Source organism: Nyctereutes procyonoides, unplaced genomic scaffold, assembly GCF_905146905.1.
Source record: "Nyctereutes procyonoides isolate TBG_1078 unplaced genomic scaffold, NYPRO_anot_genome, whole genome shotgun sequence".
NCBI lineage: Eukaryota > Metazoa > Chordata > Mammalia > Carnivora > Canidae > Nyctereutes > Nyctereutes procyonoides.
In genome coordinates this window covers 72926378-72947099 of record NW_026575052.1, presented here as the reverse complement: position 1 = coordinate 72947099, position 20722 = coordinate 72926378, and the positions used below count along the sequence as shown (strand labels likewise).

General features: G+C 38.1%; 1 protein-coding gene across 9 annotated transcripts in view; it reads right to left on the bottom strand.

Moving 5' to 3' along the window:
* Positions 1-20722, bottom strand: part of NEBL (nebulette) — a 344980-nt gene that overhangs the window by 87070 nt on the left and 237188 nt on the right. For 7 of the 9 annotated variants that reach the window (XM_055331424.1, XM_055331425.1, XM_055331421.1 and 4 more), the window contains 4 exons: positions 17865-17969; positions 16085-16195; positions 10192-10302; positions 543-644 (listed from right to left, as the gene is read on the bottom strand). The exons of the other annotated variants lie outside the window; for them this stretch is intronic. In XM_055331424.1, the coding sequence (XP_055187399.1) occupies positions 543-644; positions 10192-10302; positions 16085-16195; positions 17865-17969 (429 nt within the window). The remainder of the gene's footprint in view (positions 1-542; positions 645-10191; positions 10303-16084; positions 16196-17864; positions 17970-20722) is intronic. 9 annotated transcript variants of the gene reach the window in all.

The following is a 20722-nucleotide window of genomic DNA, read 5'->3' as shown; positions in this document are numbered from 1 at the left end:
CAAATACTTGATTTGTTTTTTAAGTCATTATTTTTAACCAAGGTGCAAGGTATGTTTAAGTAAAATGGTAATAATCAAGAAGGACATCTAGAGAAGGTAAGAAAACAGCCAAAATGTGTAGAAAATGCACAAGGGTAAATGGTGGCAAAAAAAGAATTTGCACAATTAACAGTAACATAATGGGAACAAGGCCAAGTGAAGTTCTTTGGGACAGGGTAAGGTGAGAAATAATATGGAACCAGATGACTGGCAAAGTTAACTTCTAGGCTGAGATATCTAAATGCTACCTAATGCCAACAGAGCACTTACTTCTCTAAGAGGATGTCTGCATTAGCCAGAGTCAAGGCAACTTTGAGCAATCTCTGCATATAGTTGAATAACTTACATTGCCAAATGGATAATTCAGATAAAAAAAACTTGAGATGTTATTGAGATTGATTAATTTCACTAATTAAATTAACCATTTAAAACTACCAAAGCCATGTGTTGTCTCTTGCAAAAATAAGAAATCATTTCTGCTCAAGATAAGAGAGGGAGATTACATTGCTTATGATCTTGGAGATCTGTGTTGCCATCTTGATGTCTGGTCTGTTGAGATCCGCGCTATACATGTGGGTGTCCTGCACATCTTTCCTATAAGAAATCTGATCAAAGAGAGTTGTGATCGAAAGAAAAAGAAAAAATTAGTAATTCTACATAACTACCAGTCTTCATGTACATAACATCATTTATCCTCGCCATAGTCATCTTAGAGAACTCACCGACCATAAATTGTATTTTTACTTTTTTATGCACAACATTTATATAAGATACATTATTTTTTCTACCATACCCAAGTCTCACTAGCTTTATTGCATATGACCTGGATTCATACAACCTAAAAAATGTGAGCCCAAGACTTTGGCACAAAACCAATTTTATGGCATTTTACATATACCACCCTGAAAAGCATATCATCTCATATAAGCGTGTATGTACATATTCACATACAGAATGCCCTGAGCAAGGGCTTTATTTTGCCCATCACACAGTGCCAACTCCCTGTGGATGCCAGCAGGGAGCGTCTGCCTTTGGTTCAGGTCATGATCCCGGGGTCCTGGGATCGAGTCCCACGTAGGGCTCCCTGCAGCGAGCCAGCTTCCCCCTATGTCTCTGACTCTCTCTCTCTGTGTCTCTCATGAATAAATGAATAAAATCTTAAAGAATGCCCATGACCAGCAAGTCTAGTCATGTGTACTGATAATTTTATTACCTTGCAAATATCATCGCAATGACTTGAACCTCAAAAAAATAAAAGCAAAGACACTAAGGAATATTCATTCTCTGAATGCACATGAGATATAATCAAGCTGGAGTGTGGAAAACAGCCATTTAAAGAGAAAAATACATGTAAATTTTACCAAACATACTTTAGACAATGGTGGCTATTTAGATTAACTCGACAATGAGAGGAGAGACCAGATGAGAACTGGTATAATGTCCCACCATCAATACCTCACCAATCTGTCCACTTCTCTGCTTCCTGAGGTCAGTCATGAGCTGAAGGAGTATTATCTATTTTCCAGATATAATTCTATTTGACAATATCATCAGGGACTGGCTGGCTTGTCCATTACATTAGCTCTATTAAAGATCTAATGTAAAGAGTGCAGCTCTGGTCATTTATAAGACCCACCTTCATTTTCTCAATGCATAGAAAGGTAGAACACAGAAACATAAAACTGAACATCTATACAAAATGCACAATTGTTTATATTTGTATGAAACAAATATTTCTTTTTTTTAAAAGATTTTATTTATTTATTTGATAGAGGGAGTGAGTGCACAAGCAAGGGGAGCAGCAGGCAGAGGGAGAGGGAGAATCATACTCCCTGTTGAGCAGGGAGCCCGGTGAGCTCATTTCCAGGACCCTGGGATCATGACCTGAGCCAAAAGCAGACACTTAACTGAGCCACTCAGGGACCCCAAAACACATATTTCTAATGTTGTCTGCAAACATTCTACAGTTGCATCATGTAAGGCACTTATTCAAACACCAGATTCCTCAGGTCCAACCCTAAGTTGGACATTTCCAGAAAATGGGGCTCAAATCTACATTTTAATGAATTTCACCATTGATCAATATGAGTCAGTATTCTAGATACTATCAATGTATCTTGTTATTTTTCCTTTCAATCTTGCAGGGTGAAAAAAAAATTGTACTTTCTTCTTTCAAAAATAATATCAGGTATGAGAAATGAAAATGCTTTAACACTTTGATAGGCTTCTTGTGCATTATATTATTTTATTTCAGTGAAATATTTGTATATATCTTTATTTACTCTTTTAAGGGCTTACATTTGCCTCATCACCAAGACTATCATTTAAACTATGTTTATAATCATAAATCTGTCTAACAAGTGAGCGTGGCTTCAATAGAATTAACATAATTTCAGCAAGAACACCTGTTTTCACGGGCTTTCTCTTAACAAGTAATTCAGGTAGGTTTTGTGCACACAGGTATCAAAAGAAACATGAAAATGGGCTGAAAGCTGAGTTATACTGTTGGGTGAACTTTAAATCTTTAGGGATTTAAAATGAAGCCAGTTTCATTGGCTTCAAATAACACCACCGCTCATGCACCAATGATGGCCAATCGACCTCCGCTTGCACTCAGTTAAACACAAGCTGTGTAAACAAAAACTGACTCTCAGGTGAAAACAAACCAAAATTACTACCCACCTACGAGACTAACTGTTTCTAAGTCACCGCATTCATACGAGAACCACAGGGGGGTAATGTCTTTTTGTTTAGAAAAGAATGAAGACAAAAATGGAAACCCTTACTTTTTGAAAAGAGCTGCAACCTTCCAGAAATCTAAGCTTTGCTTGGGTTATGTAATTATATGCTGCTCAGCCTAATGACTGCGTGAAGAGAGGAGAGAGGCACAAAGGCAGCAGGAGCAGGACTCTGAATAGGGCCCCATCATCCATGTAAATTGCAAATTAGAGGCCGGCATATGTGACTCAAAACAAATATTAAGATTGACAAGAGCTGCAAATTCAAACAAGCGGACACCACAGAGCCACCCAGGAGAACAGCACGGAAGCTCTGTCACTAGTCAGATCTTCCAGAATAGCCCTGCAGAACAGGGCTTTCCGAGGGGAGGCCCAGGGCCCCAGACTCCTGGTCGTGGCTCTCGGCAAGGATACCCAACCTTGGGGACCCTGGGGACAGGGCAACGGGCCGACCCAGTGCTGTGCTCCTCTTCTTCCTCCTGACCCGCTGTGGGGGCTGAGAGACGCTCGCCTGGTTATCTCTCAGGGGCCTGCAGGACATCTCTGCCCTGTTCTGCAGTCTGTCCGCACCCAGGAAGAATAAAAACAGTGCATGGCATAAGAGAGGTTTGGCAGTGGGCGGCCAAAGAATAGATGTGCTTTTTTCTATTTCCAAAATAAATGCAAACCCTACACCTCACTGTATTGGGACAACGGACTGGCCTCCACTCTTCAGGCTGTCTTCTCATGACAAGATGGGGTTCTGTGCAATACTGTTGAGTAAGAAGAGAAAAAGGGACTCCTGAAAATCATTGGCTCAGGATGGGTGCAAGCTCAAGGGTCAATGCTTGACTTTACCTCAAGGATCAATGATTGAGTTTAACTCATTTTATTTCAATGTTTTGTTCCCTCCTGCATCCTCAGAGCATAGAAGGGGAAAGCAGGACTAGAGAGATGGGAAGAGGGAGGACAAGGGGAAGGAAGAAGAGGAGAAAGAGGAAGAGGAGAAATAATAACACCACTCATCAACTCCATTTTCGGCCATTTGTTATGGACCAGGTAGCATATTAAAGACCTAACATTCACTGCCTCACTCACACATTTCTTAAACATATGACTATAGGGATTTACACCTGTTCCACCACACTCTGTCTGCTGTTCTTCTGTTTCAAAATTTTTCTTAATATTAACTATTTATTCTCATTAATGACCATTAGAATAATTCTAGTAAGTTCCACAGAGGAAACAAATGGAACTTTAGTGGCCATTGCACCCAACTATAAAGTGACTTAAGGAAAAATCTCTCAATACTATTTCAGTCTGTTCCTGAGAGAATAAGGTATATTTCCTCATTTCTTTAAATCTTTTATTATACATTTCAATGAAGTTTCATCATTTCCTTCTAGAGGTCCCACATGAGACAACAAAGTAATTATCATATGATGATCATTTCCTTATACATTGATCTTGTATCCAAGACAAGCTGCTGCTTCTTTTTAATAATATATGTCAAGATATAGTCTTCTCTGCAAAGACTGATGGTGGTTTCTTCCTCAAGAACACCTGAAATTACTACCATACATTCTTGATCTCTTCCTCCTTTTTTTCCCCACTAAATATTTCCTTGGACTTTTCCACATATCTGGGTCATTTTCCTAAATTATGCCTCTGTAATGGACAAATGTAATTTTTGTATCTGCCTGGGTTTTTTACTTGGAAACTGCCCCTCCCTCCATCCATGTGATTTGGTGGGGCTGTCCAATGCAGCCTACCTTCATGGTGACTGGAGGGGCCACATGACCAGCAGTCCAATCAGACATCTCATCCCTTTGGAAACCATGCTCAATAAGAGAGCAGACATATACCCCAAGGAGGGCCAGAGTCACTGATGCATCTGAGGCTGGGGGAGAAAGAGCTGCTGTCCTTCTCTCTGGGATCAGCTGCTGTGGGGATGATTGAATTTTGGAAAGACCAGCAGTCATCTTGAGACCACCTAGACAGAGTCTGTCTGAAAGCAAAGCCAAGAGGTGGGTAGAGAGGAAGAGTCCCAAGGACTCTGTGAGCCTCTGGATCCAGTTATACTTGAAGGTCGCTTGAATTTCCAATTATGTAAACCAATAAATTCTCGTGTTTTACTTAGCTAACTTGAGATGGAGTTCTGTTGCTAAATCTGGAAACGCCTGACTAACAGAGTCCCCTTTCACGATTTTCCTGCAGGGTCAAATCTGTTCTTTACTGCCTCCAATGAAGGTATAATTCTATCAAAATTTGTTTCTGAATTTCTTCCTTGTATCACCATGTCCACTTTGTCCTTCAGTTTGTACTTTTATCATTTTATTGTCTTTTAATCTCGGCTTGTTCCTTCTAATCTACATTTTTTTAATTTTTTTTACATTTGTGCAGAGGGTTCAATGTGCCAGGCATCGTTCTGAACACTTTATATGCACGAACACATTAAATCATCATCCCACCCTTGTTATGCTGCATTGTCTGTATCCAACCAGACTTCATTAGCATTCCCTCCCAAGACTGGAATGAGGTATCCAGAATCCCCTTCCTTGTATTGTTCTGAGTTAGGCTTGGCCAATAAGAGATTCAGATTTAGGTACTTGGAGATGCCAAGATAGAGAGGTGAGGGGACAACGAGGATGGCAAACACCTGTCAAGGAGTTAGGGCTGGTGAGCAGACTTAAGGAGATCACACCCAACTGGTCCAGAACCATCATACCCTTTGCTACTCTGATGAAAGTTAACATGATTCCTGGTGAGAAGAGACTAGAAAGGTTATACATCTTAAGTTTGTGGAACAGAAGGGAGTAGTGTGGCCTATATTTAGTTATAATCTTGAAGCACTAGTGCAGTCATTCCCAAGAAATGCTTTTATCATAAACTCTTACATTAGAGAAGCCCCCAGGAATCATCAGGCACATGTCCTGGAAATTCTGTCTTAGGCTGGGCATGCTATACGCAAAAAAAAAAAAAAAAAAAAAAAAAAAAAAAAAAAAAAACTAGCAAAGCATTAAATTGTAAACATTATTTTTATGAGAGAATGTAAACTTTTATATATAAATAAGTGCAGGATCTGATATCCATCAGAAGGCAGAAAAGTTTTCAGTCTCCTAAAAGGTGCAGTAAAACACAGAGCTGTATCTTTCTCATTATTATTATTATTATTGTCATTATTGATTTTTTAAAAAAGCATTTAGAGCTGATAGAAGTTTTACTCTTCTTGAGTTAATTTTACCACCACCACAATCTTATGAAGAAGGCAGAATGGGTATTACCAACTATTCTGTCTTGGAGATGGACAAGCCACTAACATATCTATTTTAATACTAACTCCCAAAGTGCTGTTATCATAAGTCACATCAGAGAACCACAAAGAACCATGACTGCTTTTCCAGTATCGTTTTACTGATTTATCGCTAAACTTTTTCACTTTCCGATGGAAAAGAAATTTCATCTCCTGATAAGTTTTTATTACCATTAAGAAAGTATATATATCATTCTTGAATATTAAGTCTCTTGTTTCCCTTGCTGAATATTTCCTTCTAATACACATTGAATTGATTACCAATATGGTGTTTTGGAAGAGTTTACCACTCCAATTTCATCACAAGTCTATATAGACCACATTACTTACAAAACCCAAGATGGCAGTTCAAAATTTGTTTGACTTCTTTCAGAACTATTGAGTTTCATGTCTCTGATAAGATTGATGAGAACTAATAATGTTACTGGGGTTTTTGTTTGAAGCCCATCTTTAGGGGAAAGTAACGGGATAGATTATCTCCAGTTTCTCTAATTTCATTAGAAGAATTTGGCAGGGGTACATCCCTTAAAATACAAAAGGATTTAGATTGGCTGTTTTTAATCACTTCTTGATTAGAGTATCAGCAAGATAGGTAGTTCTATGGGTTCAGGAACATTTTGAACATGCCCTTCTGACCTAAATACTTCTTAATATAAATTACATATGGAGTTGGCCTTTTTCTAAAGCTAGCTCTGTTAATATTTCAAATTGGCCATGAAATCATCCTAACCTCTCAAATCACCCTTTAAAATTGGAGGAGGACCAAAGAAAACTCATGTTTTATGGAGCTGCTCTTCTACAAAGCCCTTGACATATACCATCTCATTTAATACTCATGAGAGCCCAGTGAGGTAGACATCACTGCTCCACTTTACAGATGGGAACACTGAGATTTAGAGATATTGAGTGACTTGTCCAAGATCATCCAGGGAATATGTAGTCTGACTCCAAATTCCTTTCCTACTATATGCTACAGTGGAGGGTATTCAGATAAATGATTTTCCCCTGTTCCTTGCCCCCTGAATTTGGCACAGGGCATGGGATGGCAGCGACAGAAGAGACTAGTGCCCCTAGAATAGTCTTCCTCTCAAAATCCTCAGTTATGCAGAGGTGAGAATTCCGTTGGCCCACACAGAAGTCCTCTCCAAAGCCTCTTCTGTTTATTCATGCCTCCAAAGACACAGGGAGAGAATGATTCTGACAGAAAAATCCTGCCCTTTGGCCCATTGATAAATGTTCTAATAAAAGTTTGAGCTGAAAGAAGGTAGAAATTAAAAGGTTTAAATTGCATTTGCCCCAGTTCCTTGGTTCTCTCGCAGATATTGGAAAGCCATCGAAAGATGAATGGATAAAGAAGATGTGGTTTATGTATACAATGGAATATTCCTCAGCCATTAGAAACAACAAATACCCACCATTTGTTTCGACGTGGATGGAACTGGAGGGTATTATGCTGAGTGAAGTAAGTCAATCGGAGAAGGACAAACAGTGTATGTTCTCATTCATTTGGGGAATATGAATAATAGTGAAAGGGAATATAAGGGAAGGGAGAGGAAATGTGTGGGAAATATCAGAAAGGGACACAGAACATAAAGACTTCTAACTCTGGGAAATGAACTAGGGGTGGTGGAGGGGGAGGAGGGCGGGGGGTGGGGGTGAATGGGTGACGGGCACTCTGGGGGACACTTGACGGGATGAGCACTGGGTGTTATTCTGTATGTTGGTAAATTGAACACCAATAAAAATTAATTTATTAAAAAAAAAAAAGATATTGGAAAGCCGCTCTTGGTAGAAACATAAAAAGGTAAGCCAAGATGCTGACATGCACTTTTTGGGTAAATCAGATGTACATGTGGCAACATATTTTATTTTCAGTAAAATCAGGTCATTTATAGGCATCACATAGAGGGACACCCCACATTACGAAAGGGTAACTCTACCAGCGGATTCTCTGCAAAGGAGTTGCACTGGACTGAAGTTTTGTGGGAGCCAGAGTTTCATCTTTTGTGGACACGCGCTAGCCTCACCTATGAACCAGGAGAGGTACTTGCCTTTCTGTGGCTTCCAAGACCTGTGTTTAAATTTCATATTGTAGGGACAACAAATGTATTATTCTAAGTGCCGTGACTCTAGGGGAATATCAACTCCTTCGCAGGTAGAATACAAATATCATTCCCACTTTAAATCTGAGTAAATAGTCTTAAACACTTTCTAAATCCTATTATATGGACAAACTTTGCATGTGAAGGCTGAGCCAAGTAGGCAGAGGAGTGTAAGTAAATACATTCTTCTCCCATAAGTACACAGTATTGAATGGAAGAGAAAAGGCCTTTATCCTCTATTCCCTCAATCCCTCAATCAAAGACCTTTTAAAAGAAAAGGCAGAGTTAAAATAATCACCCCAGTTCTATGATAAGGAACTTCCGTATTTGAATTTCATTGAATTATAGAGTTGGAGAGGGCCTCCCGAGGGTCCGTGTAATGCGCTCCCGCCCCTCCCAGACCACCACAGCCGCTTTCTTTCCTGCAATGCCTTGAATCTCTTGATCTAAATTCTGATGATCACCTCTTTTGCCCCACATTTTTAAAATTTCACTTAAGGGACGCCTGGGTGGCTCAGTGTTGAGTATCTGCCTTCGACTCAGGTCATGATCCCTGGGTCCTGGGATCGAGTCCCACATCAGGCTCCCTGTAGGGAGTCTGCTTCTCCCTCCGCCTGTGTCTCTGCCTCCCTCTGTGTGTCTCTCGTGAATAAATAAATAAACAAAAACTTTTTAAAAATTTCATTTAAACTCTTGACCAACAACCAATGACTTTTAAGAGGGAGATAGCAGGGCATAACAGAAAGGAGTTTGACTCTGTCTCCTTTTCTTCATCTACAGGATAGGACTTGGTACAGGGACTTTGTGAGAGTTGGAAATGATCAGAGTCTGGGCACAATTCCTGCTGCGCAGCCCTGCCAGCTAAGTGGTAGTTATTATGATTATGACCGTCATTCTGTAAGCAAACCGTTCCTCCGAAGCATCCCCTTAAAATGGCCTTGCTGTAATTACAGACGTGTAGCTTTCTCATCTCTCATCAAGGTTAAACCATCTTGGGAAATTGTCTTGGTACTGGCATATGTTTACACATTGGAGTTAAAATGTAAAATGTTGTTCCGTTTTTACTTAAGCATCAATCTATTGCAATTTAATATCAGATAACTATCGCCATCCTGGGAAGAGACACTGCAGAGCAGGGGCTCTGGGGACACGGAGTCAGCAAAGCACCATTTGGTGAGAAAACTAAATGGTGGACCAGAGTCCCTGCAAGATGACAAAGGTGTTTCAGGTACCCTCCAAAGAAAGGGAGTTTCTTGGCCCAACAAAGGCATACAGCTTTATCCCAACTGATGGTAGCCCATAAAGAATCTAACCAACAGTTCCCTACATTCCTCCTGGACAGCAAAGGACTCATAATGGGGACACAAATAAGTTCCCACTGAAATTTCAGGAAGAAATTATTCTTCTAGGCCACCAGGATAGTGGTGGTCATTGAGCAAGCACATGAAAGTTTTGATGCACCTGCTAATTTACAGCTTTATAATCTGCTAACTTGTAACTTATAAAAGAATTCATTTTCTATGGGCTTGTTTCCTTTCCCATGGCTTCTGCTGCTAAGCCAGCCTATAGGCATCAACTGCTTTCGTGTTCTCCAGGGGTCTTGAGTTTGTTTGCTCTCCACATGCATTCCAAAAGAGACAGTAGTGGGATACTATTTCACTGGCATTTGTGAGTGACCCTTCCTGGGGCCAGTGATTTCTGGTGCCCTTTCTCCCAGTTCTTCTACAGTTCTAGACTGGAAACTACAGGAGCTTCACAAGTCAAGGGCACTCTAAGAAATGCCAATAACCCAAAAGGTCCAAAACAGAATTTCCAGTATCTGCAGGGATGTGACATTTTAAAGGCATTCTGCAAGGTTTTAGTGACTTTTGATAGAATAATTCAGATGAACTTATGACAATGTTGAAATTTTAAAGTCCTTTTTGAATAGGAGTACTGTAATATTTAAATTTCAACAAGGTATCCATTAGCCCTGATGTGGGTAACTACAATTTCCCAGCATGAGAGATGGCTTCCTTACATTACTCTGGTGTTTATTGACCTCCATGGCATGTTTGATGTCAGGTGGCTCCTTCATATGGGCATAATCTGAGAATCCTTTGGCAGCATCGTGTTTCTGCTTATAGGCAACCTTTAAAAACACAAATCATCGTTAGTTTCTTCAAGGGTATAATAAATTCTTACCTGTTAAATTTCAGTGTTTTGCTAGGAGTCTGTGTATTTGAATCCCACCACTGGTGGTCATAATTGCCTAAGCCTCTACAAGAGAATATACTCTATGCTTTAAGATTAGTGCTTCAGGTTAGACTACTAATTCTGGCTCTTTACCATTTATTTCAAAAGTCCTTGACCATATACACGCTGAAATCCCCACTCCTATTCAACTAGCTTAAATCTCGGCTACAGTTTTAGGAAACCTTCCAAATCTCTAGCTTTTAGGGTCATAAATGTCCAAGGTTTAAATCTCAGGAAAGCAACTGACAAAATGGGGGAAATGACCAGACATTTAAAGGTGAATTTTTCATTTTTTAATTAATCGTTATGACTTTCTGTAGGCACAGCTATAATATAACATAAACCTCATTAAACACCCTAACCTTTGGGAGAAAATAAAACATGCTGGCAGATTTCTGAGATATGTCAAGGCCTGTACTCTGTGAGGGAAATGAGCATTATGCCAATGTCATCCATTGCCACCACTTCAATTTGTTCCCTCCTGGGATGGAAAGAAGGTGCAAGAATAATTACTTCAAAAGTAGAAATAACCAAACTCAATAACGGAGATAGAAAAAAGAAGATCCAGAAGACAGCAAATAAATTATCCCTTTATTCTCAGTCTATTCCATTATCCTATGTATTTCCTTCACAATTTTCAATTACTTTTGTTTTATTTTTGTAGAATTACTTATTTTCTGCCTTTCCTCACTAGAGCATAACTATCTAGCTCAGTGAATGCTCAGAACCCAAAATAGTGCATGGCACAAAGGTAAAGGTCAATAAATATTTGCTCAATGAATGAATGAAAAAAAATTAAACAGGAATGAATAAATAAATAATTTTAAAAGTAATTTTAAACATACAAGTTTTATAATAAAAAGATATTAAACAGAGTTAGAATAATTTGACACAAGCAAATCAAGGTAATTTAAAGAGAAAAATTAGAAGAGTACTCACAAAAACAAAATAAGATCAATTTTTAATGGAAAGGAATAACAGCTCAACTTAAGGAAAAACTTTTTACCAATACTAGCTCTTTGAGAGCTATGCCTATATCTTCTTACACATCTTTTAATATCCTGTGCCTATCATAGTGAATGACAGAGAGTAGAAATGCAATAAATGTTTAGTGAATGAATGAATAAATGAGTTTATTAAATATTCTCATGAACTTAAACCCCTCATGGGCTTTAATAAACAGTATTAACCATTCATTTAACTTAGATAATATACTTGCCTAGAGGATTAAAGGGATATTTACAGAACTAATTTTTAAAAATAAAATAATCAAATCTTACCATAAAGAAAGAAAGGCATCTCTTGCAACTATCAATATTTAAATCCCCTCTCTGGCTCCCCCACCAAGTTCTTCTTGAGAACGTTTACTGAAACTTTGAGGAACTCACATTGGGGGGGCATAGTCTCTAAATTGTGAAAGCTGTGACACAAAGCTCACCCCTTAATGAAGCCCCAGTCTGGCCCGGGTGGCCAGGTAGGAAGAGTCTATCTAGTTCACCAGATGGAAATTCAGATGTGGGAGCACAGCTGTCAATTGACTCCCATTCCTCCAGACAGTAAGGTCCTGAACCCCTATACCCCTAAATGCCCTCCTCTGCACAATTTCCAATTAATCTTCACTCTTTCTTAAGATGTCCAGAATGTTCCAGATATGGTCTGACCTCTCCTAATTAGAACTGTCCAATTTAGTCTGGGTTATGATCTCTCATGTGCTATATGCTATTAGTCATGCATCCACAGATCATAGTGTTTTCCTTTTGATAGCTATGTTGAGATTTCTATCACCTAGTGCCCTTAAGCCTTGTTCAGTTCTGCTCAGCTCTGTTTTCACACCCAATCCTGCATGTCTAGTTGGTTATAAGGACTGACATGCAGCACCCCCACGTTATTCCAGGATCACTTATCTTGTTAGTCTGTCCATTGATTTGTCCATCAGGATATCTAATTCTCATGAACATATCTTTACATTTTCACCAATTAGTTATGTTAAACAGGAAACCCATTAAGGACCTCCATTTAAGTCGGCAAAAATCATTATGTCAGTTCCATTAGATTCTATATTATAATTTTGGGGAAAAGGAGGAGGAGTTTAATGAGTGACTAGGTCTATTAAGCCAAGAAGAGACCTTTATCAGATTTGTTCCTTCTTTTAAATAAAAGGAGATAGCATATACCTAGCTCCTTTTTGCTGGGTGCCTGGGTTCATTTGTATGACTTGTGACTTCATAAACATAACCAATGCAGCTGATCATTTATTGGGTTATCATAGAAATGGTGAGTCATCAAGCACAATTAAAAAAGCACTCTTTCTTTAAAAGGCTATGTAATTTTCTACTTGCAGCATTAAAAGTCATTTCATTTATAGCTGCAACGAAGCACCACTTTAGAATTAAGATTACATCAAATTGGAGGCAGCTGAACTTTATCATATTAATTTTCATCCTTAAAATAGCTAATGGAAAATTGTGTCAAGCTAATAAATTTTCTGATAAATTTGATTTCTTAGGATTTGTCATTATTTTGTAGCATTTTCCTGTATTAACACTGTTTTCTTCATACCTTGAGAATCAAGGTCACTTTGGTACTGGACACCTAACTAGTGATGGACACTTGCAATAGTCCTATATACTTACATATAAATGTGTTTATGAAAGTAATAAATATATTCATCTTGTATATTTGATAGCATAGTATATTTTTATGTCATATATATGCATAAGATCTATATATACATTTCTAACTTCAGGATATTTTATAACTACTGTATAGACACATATATAACCACAGATATTTTATAACTACTATATAAACACATATATATATAACCACAGCATAGACACCTCTGGAGCTCCTGAAGCAGGATCCTGGAGCCACTACGGATAAAAACCTAAGCTGTCAAACATCTCCTGAATTCAGACGCTTAAGTAGCCGGTATTACTTCTGTGATAAGAGATTATTTAGCCTCTGCCTGAAATAGCCCTAGTGAGAAGGATCTCATCATTTCATGGCATGGTCCAACCATTTTCAGAAATTTTCTTTGTGGTCTTTATTTATAAAAATTTTAATGGGGATATCTCACACAATGGCATCCTAAAATCTCCATATCGTTCTCTTTTTTTAAAATGACTTCCCTTCAGTCATTTTCTTCAAGGAGCATTAATCTAGCTCACTTCGCATTATCATTCTAGTTTGGATATAAGCATCTGAGAATGTTTACAAACTGACTTTAACGTAGCATTTTGATCCAATGTCCTCAGTTTAGGAGACTTTTCAGTAGAACCCAGAACACCATGAAATTCCACAATTTGTATACTAGTCTAATTTAGATTACCACAAATCTGATACTATTTGGACAGAGTAAAAGGTTAGTTGTTTAATTTTCTCAGACACTGTCAAATACTTTGACTTTCTTGCTAGTCTTATTACCAGGTAAGCTCTGAGAACTGCAATTTAGCCACAATAAAATTGATTTACACAAACCTCAAGAAATGTTATTACACTGCATTGAAATGTTATTATATTCTATTGAAATAGATACTTTATTCAGGATGCAGGTATTTCCTTACTAACAAGTTCAGTGACTAATTAGGACAGTGGGCAGTGTGGGGAGCACACACCTGTCTTCCCCACAGCGCATAATCTACTGTAGCATAACACATGTTAACAACATAAGTGACAACTTATTCTGGGGGGAAAAAGATAGATTTCACAACATACAGTATGGATTATCTTTCACACTAAGTCCTGCGTTGCAGTACACAGTACAGTCCTGTGTACTACAGTTCTGTTTCTACCATAAAAAGGTAAGAAAACGTGTGCATTTTCACAGCAAAGAGGATGTAGATACCTGACAATGTTACCTTTCCAAGCATAAAAATAAGAAGAGACTATTCTTTCTTGCTTGCACAATTGTTTGTCACATATCAAGTGTTGTGTTGTACATATTTGCTTTATAAAGTAGTCCATATATTATCAGCAAGTGGCTAGGGGACTAGATGTTGGGAGGAAAAAAAAAATAGGTGGGGGGGACATATTAGTCATGGTCAGCCATGCAAAATCCTGATATTATGTATTTTTAGCCTCATGTTGCACAGCTGAGATTAGCTTACTGCCAAATTGAATACACAGCAGACGTTTACATTTGTAATAATAAAGTACTTAAAGATGTTCTGCAAAGGAAAACGACGCTCAGTCTTTTTCAAGAGCACTTTATTTTCAGACAATTTTAAAATTACCTAGGTATCCTCTACTTAAAATTGAGGAGTCTGAAGGAAGAGGTAAACTCGTTTAATAAGAAAAAGAGTGGTGGAAATGGTAAGAAAGAGGTGATACTATGTGTGATCAAGAACCCACACTCTGAAGCCAGACTATATGTGTTCGTGTGGGGGATCTGCCATGTTATCAGCTGTGTGATCCCAGGCAAGTTACTTAACTCCTCTGTGCTTCAGTTTCCACATCTCCAAAATGGGGCTATATCACAGAGTAGTTATGGGGATTAAATGATATAAATGTATATGAAGTGCATAGAATAGCACGTGACACACAGTAAACATTTCTATGTATTCACTATTATTTTTAACCTAAAATGTAGCATGAGGGATACAAACTATGTAAAGGAAACACTTCTTTATAAAGGGAATCAACAAATACAACAAAATCTATTTTACCAGTATTTACCCTGTGTGCTGAGGATTGTACTAAGCTCGGGGGGTGGGGGGTGAGCAAAGAACAAGACATAGGAGGTCCCTGCTCTGAGGGGGGTCAAGTAACAGATTCATAAAGTTAAAAAAAAGCCAGGACGCCTAGGTGGCTCAGCAGTTGAGCGTCTGCCTCCCGCCCAGGGTGTGATCCCAGAGTCCCAGGATGGAGCCCCACCTTGGGATCCCTGAGGGAAGCCTGCTTCTCTCTGTGTGTGTCTCTCATGAATAAATAAATAAAATCTTAAAAAAAAAAAAAAAGAAAAACTGCTATGAAGAAAACAAAACAATGAGAAAGAGGTAAAATAGCCTACTTTGAAATTCTGTTTTAAGAAATCCAAAAATTAAATGTACTAAGTATTTTTCTGCCTAATGTACAAAAGGGGGAAATTACTCTTCTGGATTCAAAATGAGTTTAGAGGATGACACTTCTTAAATTCGCCTGCAACTTGCAATCACTAAAATGGCCACTTCACCTGAGATACTGGAAATGAAAACCATAATCCACAGAAAAAGAAATTCAGGAACCCCTTGCCTCACTAAGAAAGCACAGACCTGCAGGTCCGGAATTTAACTATTAACTCCTTATGGGACTTTGGAGAAGCTACTGGAACATTCACCACTTAGAGATCACATGCTATTTCAGAGACGGGTTTACTATCCTCTGTCAGATTTTAATCTAAGTAAGCTGTCCTAGTAAGATTCAAATTTGTTCTATCAATAGTTGTGAATGGGATTAGGAAAAACAGCATCACGTGACTAGCAAATTTACCTCTCCTTTTCATTTTCTGGGATCCACCAGTGACTATCAAGAGCACATGAATCAGCTGCTTCCAATTTTCATTCAATATGTAATATCCAAGGTAAACAACCTTTTCACTATGTTTAAATATATTTTTATATATTAATATATTTTAAGATGGTAATTATATTAAGTCATATTTATATATATAATTATATAATAATTTAGGAAACCCACACCTCACTCTGAAGCTGCATAACTTCTCTTGCAAAGACACTATCAATTGTAGCTGGCATCTGCTTATAAAGAGAATTGGAGAGGTTCGCCTTAATGGTGCCTTTGTATTTTGCCTAGAGAGGGGGGAAAAAAGGAAAAAAAATTAATAAGCATTACTTTTTTTTTTACTATGAATATTGAAAGAGAATAAAAGAAAACTTTCTTCAGAAATAGAATTAATTTAAAAACCTGAAGACCAAAAAAAAAAAAAAAAACCTGAAGACCATTTTAACCTTAGATACTGGACTGAAGAACATATTCTGAAGAGAGATAAATCCAATTTATTACATAAAAAGCTTTAAATGAGACGCTCAAGAAAATAACTACTACTACTACTCTTCTATAACCTATGCACATTTTTAAAAGAAAATCTGTTTGTATATATTGAGAGTTTTGGCTGTTTGATCAGCAAAGAAAAATCTGAGAAAAACGAGACATTTGAGTTGTTCCAGAAAATACAAGTTGTTAGAATGTACTGCCTAGAACCTGAATGCAAGGACAGCGCTCCTGTATTCAAATCTTTTTAACCTCCTTCTACCACGACTGACTGCAGCGGTTGGGGGGTCGCGCAGGGGGCGAGGGTATCTTTTGCTCTTTCTGTGCCTTCTCACCTCCAATCTGCACTGTCTCGAAGTGATCCCCAAAATTCATTACTAATAAAGAGAAACGCTCTTTCACCATTTCTCTTAGGGATATTAGGTTCAAAGTAACACAATAGATTGTGTTACTTTTTTCTTCCTTTCTTTGCTCTGCAGTTAACTCCTTCAGGAAAAAGAATCAATTAGGAATGAAAAACATCAAAAAAGTCTTTGCACAGGAGCAATAAAAGCTAACACAAACCAACCAAAGTACATTTATCCATACTCTAATATTACTCCCACTCCCAACTAGATTTGAGTGCGGATTTATCGAGCGTAGAACCTGTGTGAACCTTGTGTTCTCACAACTCTTTAGATGTGGGTACTTAGTAAGAGAAAATTTGCCATTTCCCTCGAAATGTTTTCATGTCTGGAAGTAATCCTGAGAATATCATGTTGATCTTTTTCCAACGTAACTTATGCAACACTAGAGGTCAGTCACTTACAATACTGTTTCACTCATCCTTTTTTTTTTTTTTTTCAAATTTATCTTATCTACGTGATCTAGCCACAGACTATAGAAATGCCTCCTCACAGAAAGCGCTGTTAACATGATGCTTTACAATGCAGCATAATCTTCAGTTTCAAATGCTCTCAGATGGAGACTATAAGATTTTTCAGCTAGAAAATGAATGGAGTGCATTTCTCTGTGGTTTCATAAGTGTCTCTGTTGAACTGATCCTACTCAAAAGTAGTTTAAATTGATTTAAAATTACTTACCAAAGATATCACATTTTATAGAATCAGCTCGTAAATTTTACTTATTTTCAAAATGATATTCAACAATTTATGTCTAATATACTTATTAGGAAGTAAAATAATGGAACTTCTAAAACTATTTTTCCAGTACATTCTACTTATCAAATAAAATATATCTTTTCAAGAGTAATCCTATAGAAATATGGAAGACTTGGAGTCAAAATATAGACATATGTAATAAAATATATCAACCATACAGTTGACATTGCGCACATAATTACATAATTGTGTAGATATTACCAATACTCAGTGGCACTCTCAAAAATATTATTCTGTAATTTTAATGCACAGGAAATGAAAATAGGAAATGAAAATGCAAACCATTTGGCATGTTTTGATGCCTTACCTCAGAAATAAAAGCACCAATATGTTTTACATGGTTTAGCATGGGAGTGTCGGTCACAAATGTACACTTGTCCTTAGACTTTTTATACTCTTCTTTATAATGAATCTAAAAGAGAGAATAATTTACATAAGATGAGAAAGAAGAAAAACAATTTTAATGCTCCCTTTTTGAGCAGAAGTGTTACTCAAAGTCTTGTTTTCTGATGTAAATACTCAAGTGAGGTACAATGCTCAGTAGCAGCCAAATTAAATAAATGGATATTTAGCACAAAACCACAAAGGTGATGAGACACACACACACACACACACACACACACAAGACTGTTCTTCAGATAAGAGTCCTGTTATCATCAAGGATCATGTGTGGTGGACGCACATTGACTATAAGTCCTGTCTGCCCAGCTTGCTCAGCGTAATTATTAAACACTTTCATTTCACTTGACAAGTGTCCTAGTGTGTTGTTACTTTCAAGCCACTGACTCAATAGGTAAGCCTACAATCAAACAGAAACATAGCTGCCTACCTCTAGGTTTAAGACAAGTAGTCATCAGGACAGATGTAACCAATTAAGAAGTAGAAGCAGAAATCAAACAGGTAGCGATGACTGTTAGCAACACTACCTATTAATGATGGATTAGAGGAAGGGGCTCAAACTGTACCCACGATGAGCTTCCTTTACTAATTAATTCTGCTCAAGTCAAACTTACCCAATTTATGAGCACCTCCCCCGGGGCCTCCCCATCTGCCTCCCCTCCCCCAACAAGGGCAAACTCTGTCTCAGAAACTTGCCATGTGGTGGAGAAGATCATTCCAGAATGCAATGGGTGGGCAGATGCACAAGAGAAGTCCAGAGAACCCTAGCTGAGCATGTTCATTTCTTCTCTCAAACTCAGGAGTAAAAGGAGTCACTCCTTTCCCCTTGAGGAGAGGCCAGAACTGTTACTCTGGGGGGAGACCCTGCATGAACACATTGAGCTGCAGTCAGGAACCATGGACAAAGCCCTAAAATGTAATCCCACTCTCATGCAATTGCCACCCAATCTGAAAACTGGTGAGGCAAAATTTATGACTAGTTGGGAAGATGAAGGTAATTTGCTAAAAGTTATATGACCCTGTAATAAAGTCATGTTTATGTACCCAACACTGTAAATACTTATGCTGAAAAAAATGTCCCAGTTCAGATGATAAATTACATGGTCTCCCTAATTATAACCTAAAAGTGAAGTTTAGTTGACTATGTACCTGATTCTTAAAGGACACGACTAACATCGATGTTGCATACTAACATTACATAGCGATTTTACTACATGTAAACCTGATTTGAGGGGCATAATTCAACCTGAGGTATAACCAGATATGAACATAACTAAGCAAAGTTACTGCAAAATACTGTATCTCACTGCTGTGACTCTTAGGTATTAGACGCCTACCACATTAAACATTTGCTTTATTCATGAAATCAACATTGGAACATATTTATCTTATCTGAGCACTAAATTACTTTTTTCTCTTCTCGGAGATTAGCCATAATTTTAGGGCTCTGCAAATCACCCTCCTCAGTCACTAGTAATTAAACCGTTAATGGCAGTATGATAAATAGTAGGCTATTTTGATCATAAGGAGAAAAAAAGTATCCCCGTTATATAATTAAGTGTGAGAGAAAATAACCTATCATTAGGCTTAAGTTTGGCTCATTATTTTTATCTTTTGCCACTATCTTCTTCCCCTGGCAGTCACATTCTTGACTGCAGTGGTATGTGCTTGGCCACAGAGCCCCCGATAAGCTCTGACCTGAGCAGAATGTTCAGGACGAGAGCACAGGATAAGGGTGAAGTATTTACTTCCTTCACTGTGCAGGCAAATAGTTCAGTCATAAGTGGCATCTCCAGTCATTTCTTTGGTCTTTATTTAAAAGATACACACACACACACATTATTTGCTTGTTGTCACTCCTATTATATTTCCAATGGATATTACAACATGAGTGACAATAAGCAAATGATCTTAAATTTTTGTATAAAGAATGCCACATCTTGTTAGCCTTCCTATACCAGGATAATAGAAAAGAATAGATGGATAGAAATTACATGGATGAAGGACACAAAATCCTAGGTGAAATAAAATCACTAAATAAACAGCCACTTCCTAACACAGCCATGGTCATATTTCTTGGATAGACTGCCTATGCCATCTGCTTCTTTCCTAAGAACAGAACCTGAATGTTATTTATGAGAGTAGCCAGGCCCCTGCCCCAACCCCAGAGGATGAATTGCTCTAAGTCAGGTATGGTGTTCTCCTTCCCCTTGGCCAACCATTGGCCTCCTCTGGTGCCCAGCTCTGGCCACGGGACATTTGCAGAAGTCTTCCCAGCAGTGTTCCTGGTTTCTGGTATGAAGAGGAGAACCCTGCTGGCAGAGCCTTATATACTTTGCCCTTTCACCTTTTTCTATTCTGCAGTCACAGGGATACAGCTGCAGTGAGGTCATCTCAAGGCTGTAAGTCACCATACTAATGATGACAAAACAGAAGGAAAGGAACCTGACGGAGAACATGCACTGCATCAAAACTGGATCCCTTACCTCCATGTTTCATGATGTGAAAACAAAAAAATCCCACCTATATATTAAGCCTCTATGCTAGGCTTTTCCTGTCACTTGTGGCCATCTGAACTCATTACTGAGATACTATCCATGTCACTTTCTAATTGGAAAAAGGGGGGGGGTAGGCACAGTTGATGATTTAATAATCAGTAAGATATCCCAAATATTTACCTTCTGCTCTGACCACACTTGTTAATCCCAACTATGCCTTAACTACAATTAGAGTCAAATCAGTTCAGAGGTGCTTCCTCTCATAGTC